Genomic DNA, 11,159 nt, shown 5'->3' with positions numbered 1-11,159 from the left:
ATAAGTTCATTGCAGAGGTATATAGAAACAATGCTCATGGAAAAAAATCTACTACTATCTCAATAATTTGCTTGGGGTAAAATGGCTAATTTGTCTATATACTACATAGTAAATGGCTCTGCCGCTCTGCTTAATTTTTTTCTTTTTTTGGATAACTATAATGGCCGCTTGGTGTCTCTGCCCTCTGTACTATTATTTTGTTAAAGGGAAGTTTCTAGGTTAAATATATAGCAATCTTATGATAAAGTAGAGACAGTTAAGACTAGTAGAGTCATATACCATGGTAGAGTCTAGACTTGAGAAAGAGATATTATTCATATTCTAGGCATAAAGTTCTCTCTTTAATAATGGAAAGGAAAATCAAACTACGTTCTTTGAATAGCCACATAATCTGCAAAATTTGTGGTGGTTATCTCATCGATGCAACCACCGTCACCGAATGTCTACATACCTGTATTACGTGTTACCGGTTCATTCAGACGAGCCTTTTAATTCCAACTCATTTTTATTCTATTGCAGTTTGTAAAAGTTGCTTGGTTAAGCACCTTGAAGAAAACAATACATGCCCTTCCTGCAATATCATGATTCATCAGTCCCATCCACTTCAATACATCAGTTTTGATCGGACCATGCAAGACATCGTTTACAAACTTGTCCCTGATCTACAAGATAGTAATTCCTTATGTTCAAATGTGTGTTTTATTCTATTATAATCCTTTGTGTAATAGATGAAACCAAAAGAGAGAAAGACTTCTACTTCAACTGTGGAATCATTTGTCCAAAGGACATGCTGACAAATAATGAACATGTTGGTACCAACAAAGTCACAGAGGATGATGTGAATGATGCAGACTTGCACCGTCTTGATGAACAGGTATGATGGATCAAAGCAATGGATACTTTTTATGTAGTAAGTTATTTTCTCTTAGGTGAGCATATGTTTGGAATGTGGAGCACAACAGTTGTCACAATTACAACGAAGGTTTCTAAGATGCTCATCACAGGCCACTGTTACACACTTAAAGAAATTTATTGCCTTGAAACTTCTTGATAGTATTGATGCTTATCGAGATGTTGATATTCTTTGTAATGATGAGTTGCTGGGAAAGGACCACACTTTGAAATTTGTGATTTTGACAAGATGGAGATTTAAAGAAGCTCCACTCAAGCTAGTGTACAGACCACGTGTGGATTTGATGTAAAATTGAATTGATTCATTTGTAATAACTGATCTCACCTGAGAATCAAATGACTGCTTTTGTTTCATCAACTCCTTACCCTTGTATTCTTATAAATGATACTGTTGATTGGAGTTTACAGTGACATCAGTGTTACAGAATCTATTTTGTAATTTCAAAATGTTTTTCAGTGTCTTGGTTGAATCTTGAATGTTCATTTTTTTTTTTTTTTTCATTTCTTGGTGAAAAATTGTAAGTATGTACGTACATATAAATGTGGTGAATGTGAGGTTCAGGCTCAATAAAGAAATTATCTCAGTTCTAGATTTTTTATTTTTAAAATAGAAATGTATTAATTGTTTTCTGTGATTTTATATTTTTTCACATTTCATTCGTACCGACACACAGTAGTTAATCAAGAAGGTAGGTGGGTTATTAAGAAGAAACCATGAATCCGATGGCGACTAGATAAAAATACAACCAAGAAGCCACTGTTTTTTATTATTATTATTATTGTGGTTTTTTACTATAGATATTAAACCGCCATTATGATTTATGAAGGCTATGATGGGAGGGGGGGGGGGGGCGAACGCGTTCAACTAAGGGGTGACTTTGAATGTTAAATGCGTCTTGGTATTCCTCCCCGTTATAGCCCCTAAAAACTCTTCGTAGAACTTCGCAGGGAGTTTGGAATTATCGATTGAAATGAAAACTTAGTTAAGATTGATAACCCCCGTAGAAGCTAGGGGGGAGGGGGGGGGGATGCGAGTAGATTTTACATTTTTGTAAATTTGCCGTTCTCAAATTTCAACTGTTTCATTTTCAGTTATAATAATTTTTTATTCATTTTTCTCTAAGATTTTGAATCGATGATTGATATGCTTGCAGATCATACACAGTAACACAACATCTCTCAATTAGTGTAATAACAGTTCTTCAATAAAATTTATGCCCTTATTTCCAAAATCATGTTGACAGGTCCGTTACTCATAGGGAAAAGAATACAATTATATGCACTCACTGTAAGATTTCATTTCATAAAAATTCGATAACCAAAGCCAATACGAAGGGAAACTATATAAACCAGCAAACCAATTCTCGGGAAGAAAATTTTGCTTTAAAGTTACAATGAACCAAGTATTGCGATTTTATAATAGCGTAAGGGGGATGGTAAATGGGGTGAATTGGACAGCTTGCTCCATACACAGCGCAGCTAGTTCAAGTAACCATTCTTCTGCAAAATGATTTAAAATAAGATATTTTCACTGAAATGTGTTTCATAAATAAAGTAATCATTTACCAAGTAGAACGGCGCACATAGCAACGTGGTTCCCAATAGGATCACTATTTTCTGAATTCTCGGACCGGAAAGACTGGCTGCAAAAAGAGTAAAACAAAGGTTTACTAATAATCGAGTCAAGCAAAATTTTTAATTTACCGGTGATTATTACTGCCAAGATGATAACGTTCAGAATCTTCTTCTTTAATTGAATCCGTCACATCTTTACGAACAAAAGAATTGAAAATTCCGGCGAATTTTGAAGGTTTGTGCTTCCTTTCTAAAATTTAACGAATACTTCAGAAGTTTTGTAAAGGTAGTTACCGGTCTGAATTATTATTGTAATTCTATCACCTTTGCTGATGGGATCTCTCGTAACCTGTAGCGCAGCACGTGACAAGCGAGCCTGTAAGGCCAACCTAGCCTCCTCCATCAGTTTTTCTTGATTTTCATGAACCTTCAGAGCACTATCGATACGCTGTTTTAATGTGGCAATACAAACAGCAAGACTTGGAATGCTAGGTTGTAAGATGAGGTACGGGTTCAGTATGAGAGATCTCAACAGCGGATGAGAATAAGTAGCAAGACGGGACAAAATAGAACACAATGCAATGTTCACTTCAATGCTATTACTAAGCCATCCGTCGATGGATTTGACTAAATTTTCCAAGAATGGCCCGATGGATGGTAAGTTTGGCTGGTATATAAATGTTTGGTCCAAACGGACCACCTAATTAACAAAAAAATATTTTAAGTTTGAACAATTAATTATACTTATTAAGTACATACAGGGGTAACAATCGGTGTAGAATCGAAATCGTCGTCCCGCATTAAAGACCAAAATTCCAGATCATCTTGGACTTCTTTGGAGAAAAAGGTGGTCTCTTCTTTCAACAAGTCATTTGGTTGCAAGTTGCAATTAATACTGTAGTATCCACTGCTTTGTCCAGGTGAAGCCGAATTCGACTTCATTTCACTCAAGCACGTTGTCAACTGTTCCATACAGTACATGTAAATGTCGGCGGGATCAACTAACGGGTACTCAGAAGAAGGGGAAGAAGCCTTTTGATCAGCTTGTTTCTCTGGCAGGTTTAGCACTTGAGAGCTTGCACCCGTACACCTAATGGGTTCTTCAAGCTCTGACGAGTTATAAAGCATGCCAATGGCTTCTTTAATCGGTGGACTTGAACCGTTGTACCGATACGTCCAACATCGAACTGCGTCTACACATGGACCAATCTGATTGAACTGATCTTTAAGATATCTTTGAAAACGGGTAAAATCCAAATCAGAGGACACGCAATCATTCGAAATGATTTGCTCACTGAGTGCTAGTTTTTTCTCACTTGTTGTAAATGATAGATGACCATAACTCCTTTCACCTATAAAGATTTTTATCAACCAATGGCAATTATAATAAATGAGATGCATAAATACGAACCCGTATCATTGTTCGTTCTTGACCAGCTACGTAATCGAGAAAGAGGTTCAGATTCATGGGAATTCCGCTCAAGGTCTGCGACTCTCTTTCTGTCTAAGGCAGGAGCATTACACGCGATTGGCACTAGGGAAAGAAATTTGGCCGCCCACAAGCAGTTTGTATCACTTTCCTACGAAGGAATATCAAATTGGTCTTAATCTCAAAGAAAAATTATTTATTAGACTTTTTACCTGTAAGATATCACCCCTCTGTGACAACATGACATGTGTACACGGTAAAAGATGTCGCATAGCTAAAACTAACATAACATCTTCGCAATTCAATTCGACTAAGGCATAGAAGAGGTTTAAGGTTGCCAGCCGAAGTTCTGTTTCTGCTGACATTCGTTTGATGAGATAGTCTATAATGGGCTGTTCTTCGTGAGTGTTAACAAAAAGAAAGCGAATGAAGATGCCGATCAGACCCCGATTACGAATCCTACGAATCATGAGAGTCAGGTAGCATGTCGCGGCAAATATTTCCTTCATGGTGTTCTAAGTTTAAATTTAAAAAATATGTATATGATTAGTTTCGTTTCAACCTAAAATGCAAAACAAGAACGACCAGTCTCCGCAAAATCATGCTCTTCACTAACTACACAAGCCAATGACCAAACTTAAGACACCCATACATTGTTAATTATTAGAAGCAACTAAATTAAAATAGTACTCATAAATCATAACATGTACGCAAAAAAAGAAAAAAAGGAGAGGATTAGTCAAGTAATTAGGGGTTTTAACTAAATTAAACGGTTTGTTAATGTTTCCAGATTCCAGCCGACTATTAAATTTTGCAAGTATAAAAGTCATGGGCTAGCATGCCGAGCTAGCAGATAAATGCTGTCTACAATATACACGTTGTTCATGTTGTTCTTGGTTCTTAGTTGTACTAACCACATTTAAAGGCGAGTCGAGTAACTTAACGCTGAGTCCTGTCGAATCCTATAAAATCGCACATGTTCATATTTACAATTATTGATAGGGTACGGTAACAAGTAATGTGCTTCTACTGGATAAGAGGGTGAATTTTAGTTATAGATTTCAACAATTTTAATATAAACTTTCTCCTTATTTGGTGAAACGAGGCCGACAAAATGTTTTAGGCATTTGATATAAATTTGGTACCTGAAAAAGTGCAGGACCAAGAACAGGAACAAGGAAGCCTTTATAGCACATGTCCAGTAATCTATTGACAATAAGCCAAGATGATGTTTCCAGGACCTGTTGAAAATATTTTAGTGAAAATGGCTGATAAATCTCTATAATAAAATTTACCGAGTCGCAAAATTCTAAAGATGTTACAAAATTTTCCACTTCTTTCAACGATTCAATATCCATGGCTGACAGCATTCCCGCTTTTTCTATGTGGCCAGGTAATGGACGGGGTAAATCAGAGAATACCGCACTTAACCCAGTTGCAACAATAGGGCATAAATCTGAATGTAAAGCTATAAATTGGGCTAACAACTGGTGTTCTTTTGCAAGTGCCATCAACAACTTTAAATTATCTCGAGAGGTTTGGCCTTGGGCTCCACATTTGTGCAAATTGCAGATTAATAAGGTCATCAAGGGAAACTTTGGCTCAACTGCAATGGTAGCAATATCATAAAACAAATCCAAGTATGATGGTTCCCTCACAATAAAGACACAGACATAGTAGGATATTGAGACAAGTAAGGCTTCAATTTTGGCAGAAACACATTTGCCAGACACTTTTTCAACTTCATATCTTTTCAATAATTGGCTGATTGGTAGATGAAAACTTGGATTTCTCAATAGTTCCAAATCTTTATCAACTTTCTTGGCTGCAGCTAATATTGCATCAATTGCCCCTGCTATAGCAATTAACAGGCCATCATGATCATTTTCAAGGCTCCAATTACAAACCTGTAAAAAGCAAACACATTTATCATCATTTTAGATTATACTGGTCAAGTTGTCAACTAACTGTTGAAATGATGTTTTTGCTGAGAAAATGATCTAGGCAAGCAGAAGGTCCTGAAATAGATCTTCTCGTTTCAACATCTTTGCCTACTAAATTCACCAAGTGTTCTAAATGACTAATAATGATGAGTTCAAAGTCATCAGCGGGGACCATTCTTCTCTGAAGAAACAATAATTTGAAACAAAAAATTGTTATAATATACATATCAAAGCCTATAACTTACATTATAGCTAGAGATAGTTTCTTCCAATTGTGTACAATGGTGCCGGTACGTTTCAAAACAAGCATCGCTATCATCTCCACGATTGATTTGAGAACTGTCTCGGTTTTCAATTACATTTTCTTGTCTTCTTCTAAAACTTCCAGTGAAATTGTTCCGAATGAAATTCATCTTCAACTCGAAATCCCGCTATCCCATTCACAGTATGTATTTATCGTGTCTACCCCTGATAAGGTTTTTTTTTATCTTTTTTTATCCAAAAGTAGAAATTGACTTGACGCCATTCTGTAAACATAAAACTAATAAATATGTAAAAACATATTCGCCACCTAGTGATGAGGAATTCTATTACATTCTCTAACATTCTGGTTTATCAGAGTGACCCAGAGCAGCCCAGACCATTGTCCTTAATTGAAATTGCTGTGCTCCCTGGATAGTTGGTAAAGATACGAACAAAGTTAATTTTGATTTTTATGTTATTTATGTTTTATTCAAATGTTATTCATGTTTGAAGTTCTGATTTCATCATTTTCATTAACCCGCTACCGCTAGAGCATAGGCATGGTGGAAGAATAAAATGGGCGTACCCTAAACGCGAAACTCTAAAACGCGTAACCGTATCGCGGCATCAAATGCTGGGGGCATCCTATGATTTTTTTAAATCATTGCGCAATTTTGAAATATGCTGCTTTTTGTCAAAAGTAAAGCCTACACATTGTATTTTTGCGAACTAGAGAAACGGTGAACTGTAGAAAACAAATACAAATGATCACATTGACTAAATGCAATTTGAATCACAACAAGATTATTAATTATCTTTAAAAATCCAATGTCTTAATTAATTTAACTTGACGTACGCATTAAGGGTAAGGTATAAGCTTGTCTGTAAATTGCCAAGGTGAATTATGCTTATGCAATATGCATAGTGGTGCGCTTAGACCTTTTTTTTTACCCGTCGCTTAAGTAAATGACCGCTTCAATATGCCCTTCTAGCACTTCAGGTTTTATAAAAATATTTTTGTTTCTTTCAGTGTTTTTTTTTTTTTTTTTTTTTTGTTTGTTTGTTTGTTTGCTTTTTTTTAGAAAATTCCGTCCTCCAGTCCAGGTCCAGGGTGTAATATGCGAAAAATGTTCGTTTCGCGCTGCTGATAGCTGATACCGTTTAGGGTTTTACGCTCCAAGTTTCCACTTCCGCTTTTTAGGGACATCCGAATTAAAGAATAAAAAAAAACATAAACCTGCTGAGCTTTGCTAGCTAAGCCTCATCTTTGAATTTACATTCGAACGATTTACCAGTCGAATTTTTAATGTCACGACACGGTCATTGACCATTTCTAATCCATTTGCGATCGAAGGCATTTATTATTGTTTTCATCAGTGTAATTTTACAATTGATTTCCAACAACTGACTGAGAAAAGTTCTAGGCACTTCGTGTATAAAATGGCATCGTATGAAGATTTTGATTCTGACACTGATGATGAATTTCTGAAAGATGTTGTTGCTGTTTCTTTACCTGGGAACCAAGAATTACCTCTGAGTATTGATAAGAACATGTGTCTGAGTATTGACTCAGTTGGGCTGGATAAGCCAGATGAGAAAACTGAAGTGATTTATGGACAAAATCACATTGGTGCTGTGAAAAATTTTAGAGATGTATCTTTCAGTTCTGATAACTTTCTCACTGATCCGTGTAGAGGACATCAATGTTCAATGATTCAAGAAGCATGGATTTCTGGTGTGTTGTGGTTACTTAATTAACAAATTAATTTGATTCTTATCAGTTGATTTTTTTATTGAAACAGGTGGAATGGGAGGTCAACAGGTGAAGCAACTTACTCACAAACTCTTCAGTTCTAGCCAAAATCCTCATCTTTCAGCTGTTTATCTTATGTATCACAGCTATGATTTCTTTAAGAATAAAACAAATTCCTTGGCTGCATTTGGTAATTTATATTATATATTATTCGCATGTATGGTAGTATGGATAAATAATTTTTGTATGTTTCTTGTTTACTTACAGTTGTGGACCAGTTTGAAGTTTGGTTGGAAGAGTTTCTTAAAGCAAACGGATACTACCCTGCAGTAGATCAGCAAACAACAAGAGAAGCTATGGTGGCAGTTTCTAGGCAGAGAAATGGAAAAATCTTAAAGAAGATTGTCACTCTGTACCATGGGGTTCATTACAAAGCACATTTAATTGAAGTTGTAAATGAATTGATTGGTTATCAAGAGTTTGCATCAGCATGTAGATTGGCTGTTGCACTTGAACTGTTCAGCCAGTTTGAAAAAGAGGATTTTGTGCTTCCTTTGATTGTCCAAGATAAACTGCCTTTAGCCGAAGAATATTTGAGAAAAAATCGTTCTATGCAACAAGATGTGGTGTCATTCTTAGACAAACATATAAAACAACCATGTGAAATGCTTCGTTTGATTTCGTAAGTTCTTCTGTTAAAAACCATACTTCCGGAGAAATTGTAACATGCGTCATATTTATTTATTTTTTTTTTTTTTTTTTGTAGTGAAAGGAAGTCGATTCCAGATGTGAACTACGAAAAAATGAACTCCAAAAACGTTGCTAATATGGTCACTCGTTTGGCAAAACGTTTTGAATTAGACGAGGAGACACATCCAGAAACCATCCTGAGACAGAAAGTAGGATCCCTTCGCTACTTGATCCATAAAAAATACAATGAAAGATCAATCGGTAACACGTTAATTTATGTTTTACTTTATATATCGGCTTGTCTGAACGCACTAATAGAGTTCGAGAAAAATTTACATGTTCTGTTGATTACCATCACATAGATAACGAAAACTGGGAAGAACTTGTTGAAGTTGCAGTGGCAAACTCTTTGGATCTCCAAGTAGAACTGGTAGCCTGCATTTATTCCCAATTAATTAATTTTTTCTATGTAATGTTATTCTTTGTTCAGATTCAGCAGCTTCACTGTATTGACGAAGAAGCTGCTTCGAAATATGCTGAAATCTATGCTATTCCAGAAGAAAGACTTCCATACAACTTTTCTCCTTATGTTAAGTCAGATAGCAGCAGTCAAGCAGAGTAAAAAAGGAAACATTTAATATTTTAATCAAAACTGGTTTTAAGATTACATTTAATTTTTCTTAGAACTGAACCATCGAATGAAATCGCGTGTGATATTCAAGACAAAATCAACACGGAATTCTACTCTCTAACTATGCCATTTGAAAATATTCATTGGATCTGCTCTTGGGAAGGTGTACACGAATTCCTCGGCATTGTTTCAAAAGTAAATGAATTTTGTATAAAGTTACACAGTATCGTGTTTTAAGAGATCCGTTTCTTTGTTTTTCTTAGTCAACTGTGGTCGGTGTCGATATTGAGTGGCCACCATTTGGAACTCTCGCAAAAGCAACGGTTCTTCAAATCGCTACAAACGATAAAATTTTTCTTTTGGACATTTTCTCTTTGCGAGAAGATAAAAGTTGTTCAGTAATTAACAGTCAACAATTAATTGGTGATTTATTCGGCAATCGACACATCCTAAAACTAGGATATGGCCTGAAAGAAGATCTTCACGTTCTTTCTCGATCTTTGCCTGGGATAGGTGATGTATCTAAATCTATCGTTAATTGGATAGATATTAAAAATTTGTGGTCAAACATTGAAACGAAATATCCATCATTCCTCCCTCCTGCTGGTGAGAACTATAATTTTTTAGTTTATTTTTGTGTTACTTGGTATTATCGCTAATTTTGGCATTTATACTCATCGAGTCGACGAATATGTTAAAGAATATCGATAATATTTACTCTTCTTTTTCACCATTATGAGTTGTCAAATCCATCAGGATACATTATTTTAGATTCACATAGTCTATAAAAAAATACTCTTTTAAGTGAGTACCTATTAACTATTCATTTTGATACATTTCATGATTTATTTGTAGTATTGAATGATGAAGGAGATACCTGCTGCAGTCAAGAAACTCATAAAGGATTAAGTGGATTAGTCAAGCTGTTACTAGGACTTCCGTTGGATAAAAAGGAGCAGTTTTCGGATTGGCAAAAAAGGCCTCTTCGAACGTCACAACTTATTTATGCTGGTATACTAAGTTACGATTTAAACATGCTTTCTTTTAAACAATATTTTTAATTATTTAACTTAATAGCTCTTGATGCCTTCTGCTTATTGGAAGTATACGATTATCTTCAAAAACGCTCACAATTTCTTGAAATTGACTGGAGGAGTGTACTGGAAAAGCTTGGTACTGTTCATCATTCATTTGAATTAAAACAAACTCATAACGTTTAACACATGTAACGAGTTTCACTTCATTGAAATGTACTAGTCTTAATTGTTTCTTCCACACACGTACACAATAAAAATGTATTTTCATAATTGTCGTTTAACTCCGTGCAAAATTCCTTTTTAACTAGATTAGCGTAACTGAAAGGATTCAACTTGTGTTTTAAATGCTGTATTTTGTCATTGCTAGCGTACGTCATATGCAATTGATTCCCTTAAATTATTTTTAAGTACAAAAGGTGATCCAAACAATTTAGGCCCATCATCTCGTGATAACACAAGTTACAATGATGATATTCTTTTTTTTTTCTTTTTTTTTCTTAAATTGATGATCTGTGATGTTGTATCCAAATCTTTGACGGAATAGTGTAATCATTGGAAAATTTGGATTGATACAAGATTAATATTATTTATAGTTGCTTCTTTTGATATTTTTCTTTCATTCGATGTGCAAAAAATGACTTGGAAATTTGGAGTTACATGATTTCAACGCAGTTCAAATAAAGAATAATTTTTTGAATACAAATTTCTTTTTGCAAGATCACCGTTATTTTTTTCAGGATCGATTTGAAAGAAGACGGATCCTATCTGTAGTCTGCAGTGATCGAGTTGCTGCATGGTGTTTATTGATTTCGAAGAGCCCAACAGCCGCAACAACAATGATTGCAGGAAAGGAATTGGATGCTGTCAAGTGCCATCCGTACACGGTCAATAGTCAATACGTTCGGATTGAACCTGACGTTCCATCCACACGGATTTCAAAGCTTTC

General features: G+C 35.3%; 3 protein-coding genes across 5 annotated transcripts; 2 read left to right on the top strand and 1 right to left on the bottom strand.

The window, feature by feature from the left end:
* The first annotated feature begins 293 nt into the window (after positions 1 to 293).
* On the top strand, positions 294 to 1,500 carry LOC124349346 (polycomb group RING finger protein 3-like). Its single transcript, XM_046799834.1, has 4 exons — positions 294 to 453; positions 520 to 672; positions 729 to 874; positions 930 to 1,500. Exons 1-4 carry the CDS (start codon positions 348 to 350, stop codon positions 1,200 to 1,202), a joined length of 678 nt encoding a protein of 225 aa, XP_046655790.1. The 5' UTR covers positions 294 to 347; the 3' UTR covers positions 1,203 to 1,500.
* A 586-nt stretch (positions 1,501 to 2,086) lies between these two features.
* On the bottom strand, positions 2,087 to 6,376 carry LOC124349344 (FHIP family protein v1g243165-like). 3 transcript variants are annotated; one of them, XM_046799830.1, is made up of 12 exons: positions 6,105 to 6,376; positions 5,885 to 6,040; positions 5,212 to 5,823; positions 5,062 to 5,157; positions 4,831 to 4,878; positions 4,129 to 4,431; positions 3,899 to 4,067; positions 3,247 to 3,839; positions 2,812 to 3,187; positions 2,617 to 2,737; positions 2,479 to 2,555; positions 2,087 to 2,412 (listed from the first exon to the last, which is right to left on the bottom strand). In XM_046799830.1, the coding sequence occupies exons 1-12, from the start codon at positions 6,270 to 6,272 to the stop codon at positions 2,327 to 2,329; spliced, it is 2,805 nt and encodes a 934-aa protein (XP_046655786.1). In that variant the 5' UTR covers positions 6,273 to 6,376; the 3' UTR covers positions 2,087 to 2,326. The 3 variants fall into 3 exon arrangements, with proteins under 3 accessions (XP_046655786.1, XP_046655788.1, XP_046655787.1); XM_046799832.1 differs by having other exon boundaries at positions 5,885 to 6,035; positions 6,105 to 6,245; XM_046799831.1 differs by lacking the exon at positions 4,831 to 4,878.
* A 1,006-nt stretch (positions 6,377 to 7,382) lies between these two features.
* On the top strand, positions 7,383 to 10,799 carry LOC124349345 (exonuclease mut-7 homolog). Its single transcript, XM_046799833.1, has 10 exons — positions 7,383 to 7,837; positions 7,905 to 8,045; positions 8,123 to 8,537; positions 8,622 to 8,806; positions 8,908 to 8,975; positions 9,036 to 9,163; positions 9,230 to 9,371; positions 9,440 to 9,782; positions 10,032 to 10,187; positions 10,254 to 10,799. Exons 1-10 carry the CDS (start codon positions 7,543 to 7,545, stop codon positions 10,394 to 10,396), a joined length of 2,016 nt encoding a protein of 671 aa, XP_046655789.1. The 5' UTR covers positions 7,383 to 7,542; the 3' UTR covers positions 10,397 to 10,799.
* Positions 10,800 to 11,159: the final 360 nt, after the last annotated feature.

The sequence above is a fragment of the Daphnia pulicaria genome, chromosome 7 (assembly GCF_021234035.1).
Source record: "Daphnia pulicaria isolate SC F1-1A chromosome 7, SC_F0-13Bv2, whole genome shotgun sequence".
NCBI lineage: Eukaryota > Metazoa > Arthropoda > Branchiopoda > Diplostraca > Daphniidae > Daphnia > Daphnia pulicaria.
The sequence above is the reverse complement of the archived record's forward strand: the minus strand, read 5'-3'. Positions and strand labels throughout refer to the sequence as shown.